Below are 9579 nucleotides of genomic sequence, written 5' to 3'. Positions count from 1 at the left end.
TTATTTTCATTTCATATTTAGCCTTTATTTAACCAGGAATAATCCCATTAAGAATCAGAATCTCTTTTTTAGAGGCGTCTGGCCCAGACGGCAGCATGTTGAATTTATCATTAAAGAACAAACAGACAAAAAACAAACAACAATAAAATTCACACACAACAAACAAACTTAAAACAATCAGCCAGTTAGCAGCATTCAGAAACCGTAAATGTGCATTCAGTGTTCAAAGAGCCATTTTTCTCAGGTTTCAAAGGGTTAACTTAAATTTAAGAATTAAACTACAATAAAAGACACTTTTTGGTGTTTCGTCAAACCGTCCCGTTACATCTGCCTTTTTTTTCTAACTCAGAGAGGCTGAAGAAGGAGGAGAAGACCCGGCAGGAGCTGGAGAAGGCGAAGAGGAAGCTGGAGGGAGAGACTACCGACTTTCAGGACCAGATCGCCGAGCTGCAGGCGCAGACGGAGGAGCTGAAAGTTCAGCTGGGCAAGAAGGAGGACGAGCAGCAGATGATGCAGGCGAGGTAGGAGACTCTGCAGCCGCCTCAAACATCCAAATCTGACCAGCTGTGCTCAATGCTGAGTCCCACTGATCATAAATCACCTGTACCGCACAGGTAACGCCCCCAAACGCCATATAAGGGCAGGTTTAGTGCCGTGTGCAAAGACGAGACTGGAGACACGACACAAGAAAGGCTGAAAGTTTAAACTGATGTACTGTTAATAAACTTAAACAAGTTATTGTTTATTTCAGGAATATACATTTAAGTAAAAATGAAAAAAAAAGCTTTAAATAAATTGAATACATTAAAATATTTTAATTAATTAAAATAATTTTTTTGCATGAAAAATAATTTACACAAAAGAAAATAGTTACCAGTTAATTTTCTAATTAATTACTCACAGCTGCATTTCTATATTTTCAGATTTTTGGTTTGAGTGAAAAAAAATCTTAATCAGAAACAGAAAAAAACAGTAACTAATGACTTCAAAAAGCGCAAAGAAAAATATGTTTAATTTTTTCAAGTATCATAATTTTAAATATATAACCATAATGATTATGAATATAGTTTTCTGGAAGGTTTTCCCTGGTTTTGATGAATTTTCTCATAATTACGCCTCTTTTTTAGGCTAATTTTCAGGTCATTTTCTGTCACTTTTACAAATTTCTTGCACTCAGTAGGACGTTTCTTGCCAAGTTGGTCATCGCCTTTTTCCACGTTTTTGAAAGAAAACAAACTAATTTCTCAGGTGTGAAAGGGTTAATACAGAATTATTGCACCATGAATTTGCAAAAGGAGAAAAATGCAAATATGCATCAATAATTCAGAATTGATGAGGTGTTTCTGACACGTCTGTGGTTTCAGAGGCGAGGACGAGGTGAGCCAGAAGAACAACGCTCTGAAGCAGGTGAGGGAGCTGCAGGCGCAGCTGTCTGAGCTGCAGGAGGACCTCGAGTCAGAGAAAGTGGCCCGAAACAAGGCCGAGAAACTCAAGAGGGACCTGAGCGAAGAGCTCGAGGCCCTGAAGACCGAGCTGGAGGACACCCTCGATACAACCGCCGCCCAGCAGGAGCTTAGGTACTGCACTGCACTCCTCTCTTTTTATTTTATTATTATTTATTTTATTTTTTTTACCTGATACAGAGCTGCATTTAGCCAGTCGGTATTATTACCAGAGTTTGTACGGTTATATAAAAAACCCTGGAAAAGTCATATAATTTACAAATAGCAATTTCCAGGCCTAAAAAAGGTTTTGGAACACTAAATATGCCCTGAAAGTTTTGGAAAAGTCACAGGATTTTGTTTCACAAACCTAACACGTGATATGTTCAAGGACTGTCGTAAAATTTCTTTTTTAGTGTTTCTGGTTGTGTTAAATGATGTGATTTTTTTTTAAAGAAAATAAGATATTTATTTAGTTTTTTTGATATTTTTTTTTATTTAAAAAAAAATACTTTTTTTGGCATTTTTAAAAAAAAAACTTTTTCTTTTGGTTTTTTTTTACAGAAAAAATGTCAACAAAATTTTAAAGGAAAAAAAGCCATTGTTTCTCTTAAAATAAAAAAGGACAAGAATTGCTATTTTTTTCTTTAAAAACTAACAAAAAAACTTTAAGGAAGAGAAAGATTTTGAGGGCATTTTTTCTTTCTTTCTTTTTTAAATAGCAAAAATGTTCTGAAGAAAATATCCCTTTGGAAGACATATTTAAAAATTGTTGGTACAATAAAAAGAAAATACAGCCAATTAAAATTGTATTCCCCTCCCCTAAAACCAAAATAATAAAAAAACAAATAATGGAAATAAGGTGTCTGAATTCTGCATCATTAAAGTCAACAGGAAGACGTTTCTGTCTCTGTCCTCTGCAGGACAAAGCGTGAACAGGAGGTCGCAGAGCTGAAGAAGACCATCGAGGAGGAGACTAAAAACCACGAATCTCAGATCCAGGAGATGCGGCAGAGGCACGGCACCGCCTTGGAAGAGCTGTCGGAGCAGCTGGAACAGGCCAAGAGGGTAACGTAGTCTCCAGAGTCCACCACAGTCCACCACAGTCCACGACAGTCCACCACAGTTCACCGCAGTCCACCACAGCCCGCCACAGTCCACCACAGTCCACCACAGTTCACCACAGTCCACCACAGTCCACCACAGTCCACCACAGTCCACCACAGTTCACTACAGTCCACCACAGTCCACCACAGTCCACCACAGTTCACTACAGTCCACCACAGTCCACCACAGTCCACCACAGTTCACTACAGTTCACCACAGTCCACCACAGTCCACCACAGAGAGTGACGTCGCTTCGTCGTGTGACCACACTGATGTTTGTTGTTGATTACGTCCAGTTCAAGGCCAACCTGGAGAAAACCAAGCAGAGCCAGGAGAGCGCCAACAAGGAGCTGGCCAGCGAGGTGAAGGGGCTGCAGCAGGCCAAGACCGAGTCCGAGCACAAGAGGAAGAAAGTGGAGGCGCAGCTGCAGGAGTTCATGGCCAGAGTCACCGAGGGGGAGCGGGCCAAGGGAGAGCTCGCCGACCGCACGCACAAACTGCAGGTGAGGGGTTAATCCGACGGAGACTTCTGGTTTTGTCAACAACTTATTTTTTTCCCAGAATAGTGCTTTTTTATTTACTTTTTATTTATTCAACATGAAAAAAGAAACCGCACGTCCAGCAGACGGCACACTGCAGATGTTTACAGCCCAAACACGTACTTTTGTCCTTTCATGTCCATATTCAGCTTTCTACGTAAAGAAAAACAGCACAGAAAACACAAAACACAAGATTAGAGCACAGAGGGGCGCCTGCTGGCTCAGTGGATAGAGCGGCCGCCCCACATTTAGAGGCTGCGTCCCCGCTGCAGCAGCCGCGGGTTCGATTCCAGCCTCGGCCCTTTGCTGCATGTCACCCCCCCCTTCACACTGCTGTCCTATCGATTAAAGGCAAAAACACCCTAAAAGATATCTTTAAAGGAAATAAATAGCACAAAAAATAGTATGACAAATCAGTAGTGATAATAAATAGAAATTAAGTTTAAATATCATAATTAAAACAAAAAGTAAACAAGCGAGGACAACAAAGAAAAGGCAAAATAGAGAGGGATGAAAAATAAATAAAAATAAAAGTCTGTAGATTTCTGACGCTGACCGTGTTAACGGGACCATCGTTCATTAAACAAACACATTTTCATCTGTAACGTCACTGTCAATTTTTCCATAAAAACACATTTTCACCCTCTCTCTCCACTGGTTTATACTGGTTTATACTGATTTATACTGGTTTTTACTGATTTATACTGGTTTATACTGGGAGGCTGCAGCTTTAGCCAGTTATCGTCTTTTTTGCTGTTAGAAGCAGAATCCTCATTAATTATATAATTTTCCTGTTTGTTACACCACCTTACATAATACACCAGTAATAGTGATGTTTTTGGTTAAAACCAGCAACATTAAGCGAAACCACGTAAATCATCAGATAAAAGTGCCGTTAAGATTCACGAAAAAAAATTGATAATGGACTCAGATCTTTGCTCACTCTTTAAACTCGTTCATAATACTTAAAAAAATGTCACGCTCAGCTCAGAAAAAAAAAACAGCACGAGCCGCTCGGTGAGCTGCCTGCTATCCCATAATGCATCTTTTGCAAAGTCTTTGTATCTGTTTGTTGTTGAGAGCTTGATGCTGCAGATTTCCGTGAAAACAATCGAGTATCATCTTATTTTTACCTAAATGTTTTACAGATAAATTTGTTCTACAGTGACGACCATGTTTTTACCTCTGTGTCTCTGTCTGCAGACTGAGTTGGACAATGTGTCCACCATGCTGGAGGACTCAGAGAGGAAAGGTATCAAGATGACCAAAGACATCTCTGGACTAGAAAGTCAGCTGCAGGACACACAGGTGACGTACGGTGACGTCTGAGCGTGAACCATCAGTCCACAGCATTGAACTAACTGGACAAACGTGCATTTTTATTTAGGAGCTGCTCCAGGAGGAGACGCGTCAGAAACTGAACCTCAGCAGTCGCATACGCCAGCTGGAGGAGGAGAAGAACGCTCTGCAGGAGCAGCAGGAGGAGGACGAGGAGGCGCGCAAGAATCTGGAGAAGCAGATGCTGACCGTGCAGGCTCAGGTTGGACACGTGGTCTCCGGTGAAGGAAACGGTTGTATTTTTTGTTATTTTCGTACTGAATTGTGCTTTTCGTAGCTGTCAGAGAGCAAGAAGAAGCTGGAGGACGACGCTGGAATAATAGACGGGCTGGAGGAGATGAAGAAGAAGCTGCAGAAGGACCTGGAGCTGACCGGCCAGCGTCTGGAGGAGAAGACCATCGGCTTTGAGAAGATGGAGAAGACAAAGACGCGTCTGCAGCAGGAGCTGGACGATCTGACCGTGGACTTGGATCACCAGAGACAGATCGTCTCCAACCTGGAGAAGAAGCAGAAGAAGTTTGACCAGGTGAGAAAAACACTTTTATTCGGGATGTTGTGCTGAGTTTTACGGATATTTTTTCCCGGAAAACGACTTAGGATGGAGTGATTTTTCATGTGGAGGTTTGTCTCGGGGCCCTGGATTTGTTTGCTCGGCAGTCGGTGAGCGTCTGCTGCATTCGTTTTTGCGGCGTGTCCCACACAGGCAGCAGCAGTTTGCCCTTTCTGCTATTTTTCAGCCAATTCGGCAGGTCGAATCAGCGTTGGGTGATGAAATCAGTCTGATTGGCAGTGCGGTTCATCACACAAAAGGAGAATCCAAATTTCACGAACACGTGGAAAATTCAACGTTAATTTCTGTTTTTATAGTTTCCGGCTGCGATAAATCGTGTAGTTTTTGGTGATTTTGAAAGAAAACATTCCTGCGGCCTGCAAGTAAGGGCATGTTTTCTTTAGAAATCACCAAAAATGCCTTTAAAAAAAAAAAAAAGATTAAGAAAAATTAAGAAAAAAGGTCTTTAAAAAATGCCATCCATACAAAATCCTAAAAAAATGTAGAGAAATAAATGCCAAAATGTTATCTTTAAAAATTGCCAAAAGTTTTTAAAGAAAAAATAATAGAAAGAAAATACAGCCATTTAAAGGTGTGTGCCCCCCCAACCCAAAATTAAAACAACACCCCCACTCCATTAATACATTATCTTACATGCCTTTCCCTTTTTGCTCACCCTTTCATTAATAAACAGTTATTAATTTATATAAAGTCATTCAAATATTGAAATAATCTGTACTAATCCTTGTCTGAATTTTTTTTTAAATAATGCATATTTTAAAAAGCTGTTATGTAGTAATGATTATTGGATTGTTGGTGGCTGTTTCAGATGATGTTTGCTCTTTAAAATTTGCCTGAAAGTCATGGAAATGAATGTAGAAATGTGAATGACTCCTGCCTGTCGGTCTTCTGGTTTCTCTTTTTAAATGACGAAAACAGACGATGCAGAGATACTTCCTCTCACGCAGGCGCAGACTGTGTGTGTCGTCAGGCCGTCGGTTGTACTCTTATTGTGTGCAATAGAGACACAGGCAACAGTCGGCCTCTGTCACCACTCGTTCTCTGACTTTGATTTGGTGTTTTCTGGGGATTCATCCTGCAGCTTTGCATGTTAACGAGATTTCTGGAGACAATTAATTCAAAGAAATTACAAATATATTTCTAAAATGCTGTTGCTCCATCTTGCTTGCTCCCGCTCTGCAGATGCTGGCTGAGGAGAAAAGCATCTCGGCTCGTTACGCTGAGGAGCGTGACCGCGCCGAAGCCGAGGCCAGGGAGAAGGAGACCAAAGCTCTGTCCTTGACCAGAGCTCTGGACGAGGCGCTGGAGGCCAAAGAGGAGCTGGAGAGGATCAACAAGCAGCTTCGGGCAGAAATGGAAGATCTGATGAGCTCCAAGGACGACGTGGGCAAGAACGTGAGTGTCGATAAAACTGATTTGCTAAAAAAAAACCTCAGCAGCAGCGTCGCTGATCACATCGCGTTCACCTCCTCCTCCGTCAGGTGCACGAGCTGGAGAAGTCCAAACGCACTCTGGAGCAGCAGCTGGAGGAGATGAAGACTCAGCTGGAGGAGCTGGAGGACGAGCTGCAGGCCACCGAGGACGCCAAGCTGCGTCTGGAGGTCAACATGCAGGCCATGAAGGCTCAGTACGAGAGAGACCTGCAGGGCCGCGACGACCAGAACGACGAGAAGAAGAGAGCTTTGGTCAAGCAGGTGAAGAATCACACTGAATACATCAGATACCAGCAGCCCGACAGTTACGTGGTTATTGGCTCTGGAAATCATGTCAAGAATAATAAAAAAAAACCCAAAAACACTTCTTATTTAAAAATAAATAAATAAATAAAACATTGTTAAATCTGTCATCTAACACACGATATGTTGAAAGACAGTCAGGAATTTGAAAATTTTACATTAATTTCTCTTTTTAATGTTTCAGGCTGTGATAAATGGTTTAATTTGATTAGTTTAGAATGAATGTTTTCTTAAAAGATCACCGAAAATGTTTAAAGAAAGAAAAATTGCCTTTGGAATTTTCTTTGAAAATTGCCGAAAAAATTAAAAGAAAATTTCTTAAAGAAAACATGCCAAAATCGTCCAAAAAAAAAAAAAATCGCCTAAATTTTTTCTTTGGAAATAGCAAAAAAAAAATTAATGGAAAAAATGGCCAAAATTAAATATCTCCAGTAAAATCAATAAAAAATCCTACCATTTAAAACTGTATACCCCTCCCATAAGCCAAAAATAAAGAAATGCCTCCCCAGTGCTTATAAAATGATTTGACAAGCCTCTCCCTTTTCGCACCACCCCCTCTCTTCTCATAAATAACGCGCAGTTATTAGTTATATTTATGCTATCCAGCGTTTTTTAATGACTGAATGGAGCCATTTTGGTGTCGGTGTGAGCAGCACCGTAACATAAACACGCCAATATTGACTCTGAAAATCATTTCATGATGTGCAACTTATGTAAGCGTAACTTAAAAATTTGATTTGAAAAAATAAATGATAAATACAAATATTGCAAATGGGAACTTTTTAGAAAACCTGCAGTGAGATCGAGAATTTCAGGCTGCAATTATCACAAAAGAAATGAAATAAAATAAAATTAAAAATGCTTCTAAAATGCTGTCGGGACTGTAAATCTCACCTTGCTGAAACCTTTTCATGGCTGCCTCTCAGGTGCGAGAGATGGAGGCAGAGCTGGAGGACGAGAGGAAGCAGAAATGTTTGGCCGTCGCTGCTAAAAAGAAGCTGGAGATGGATCTGAAGGATATCGAGGGTCACATAGAAGGAGCCAACAAGGCCCGAGACGAAGCCATCAAACAGCTGCGCAAACTACAGGTGTTTGAATCACTTCACACACATTCAAACTGCTCTCATTCTCAGCGCTAAAGCGGTATTTTTTCTTCTTCAGGCCCAAATGAAGGACTACCAGCGCGAGTTAGAAGACGCCCGATCTTCCAGAGATGATATTTTTGCCATATCCAAGGAGAACGAGAAGAAGCTCAAGAGTCTGGAGGCTGAGATTGTACAGCTGCACGAGGTACAGGGACATAATATCAGAGTGAATTTTCTGGTGTTGTGTCGCCTAGTTTGGGTTGGAGGGTGCGTGTTTGACCTTTGACCTTTATCTGTAGGACCTGGCAGCGTCTGAGAGGGGTCGGCGCCACGCAGAGCAGGAACGAGATGAGCTGCAGGACGAAATCTCAAACAGCACCTCTGGAAAGTAAGTTACCCTCGCTGAATACGCCACACCGATGTATCATTAATATTAATATTACCTGGATGATCTGCAATATCAGTTATATCAGTAATATCAGTAATATCTGCAATATCAGTAATATCAGTAATATCTGTAATATCAGTAATATCAGTAATATCTGCAATATCAGTAATATCTGCAATATCTGCTTTATCAGTAATATCAGTAAAATCTGCAATAACAGTAATATCTGCAAAATCAGTAATATCAGTAATATCTGCTGATGGGCACATCTCCTGTTTATAAAGTCTTTTAACCTGCACAAGTCATATGAGGACTGTTTTATAAATGTATTTATTTATTTATTAGCAAACCCTAGCTGTTTTTTCCTCATGCAGGCTTTTTAAAATATTTTTGTCACCATTTAATATATGATATGGGGTGTGTTGAACTGTATTTATGTGAATGTTCATTAGTCATCATCAATTTGTCGAAATTAATTTGTGTGTGTGTCTGATGTATAGCGCTGAGTGACACATGCTATATATGCACTATTTATAGATTCATATATGGGTCATACACATTAATATCGCGATATTTTGCGTGACGATATTATGTCGCTTTACGGCCGCCAAATATCGATTTTTTAAATTATTTTCTATTGATTGCAAAAATGAAAAAAAGCCTTTAGTGTTGGAGAAATGAAATAAATTGCTTTTTAAGTCCACATGATGGTGTTGTTGAGCCATTTGCCGGTGAGGTCGGAAGCGGTGATCCGCTGTGCAGGAGGGAGGTAGTACATCAAAGATGGCGGCACAGGAGAGGGACGCAGTGGACGCACCGTCGGCGTTTACATCAAACTTGTGGATTTATTTCGGATTTTTTAACAAGGAAGGGACGGAAGAGATGGGCATGACTCGTGGGGTTTGCAAGGAGTGCAGCATGAAGGTAAAATACCGTCGAAATACGACGAAGCTCAGGGCTCACCATCCGGAGGTAGCGTTAGCCGACGACGGTAAGCTAATGCTAAGCTAGCCCCGCCGATAAAAGATAAAGATAAAAACCGAGTGGTGTTCACTGACAACGTTATGTTAATTTACTGGGATCCTTTTGTTTTATTAGATTAACAATTTGTTTTTAGTTTTTGTAATATGACGTTGAAAAATGTTATAAATCACAATATATTGCAATGTAAAGCATTACACTACTCCATAATATTGAAAATCGCAATAATATCATATCGTGGGTTAAGTATTGTGATGATATCGTATCGTGGGGGCACTGGTGATTCCCAACAGATTCAAGAGTACTTTTTTTGTATTTGGCAAATGTTTAGATGTGTAATTTGTGTTTGATCATTTTGTTGTTATATTTATATTTTATTCAGAATCAAAATC

General features: G+C 40.4%; 1 protein-coding gene across 1 annotated transcript; it reads left to right on the top strand.

Annotated features, from left to right (window-relative positions):
• Positions 1-349: 349 nt before the first annotated feature.
• LOC121937905 (myosin-10-like) lies at positions 350-8225 on the top strand (the record flags this gene model as incomplete). Its single annotated transcript, XM_042481194.1, has 12 exons — positions 350-521; positions 1365-1577; positions 2366-2510; positions 2846-3052; positions 4292-4396; positions 4476-4628; positions 4704-4952; positions 6180-6392; positions 6479-6691; positions 7660-7821; positions 7895-8023; positions 8118-8225. Coding segments are annotated over 12 exons (2054 nt in total), but the record flags the coding sequence as incomplete, so codon positions are not given.
• Between the last annotated feature and the right edge of the window lie 1354 nt (positions 8226-9579).

This window comes from Plectropomus leopardus, unplaced genomic scaffold (genome assembly GCF_008729295.1).
Source record: "Plectropomus leopardus isolate mb unplaced genomic scaffold, YSFRI_Pleo_2.0 unplaced_scaffold27819, whole genome shotgun sequence".
Lineage (NCBI taxonomy): Eukaryota > Metazoa > Chordata > Actinopteri > Perciformes > Serranidae > Plectropomus > Plectropomus leopardus.
Note: the sequence above shows the minus strand (reverse complement) of the source record. Positions and strands in the feature narration are given on the sequence as shown.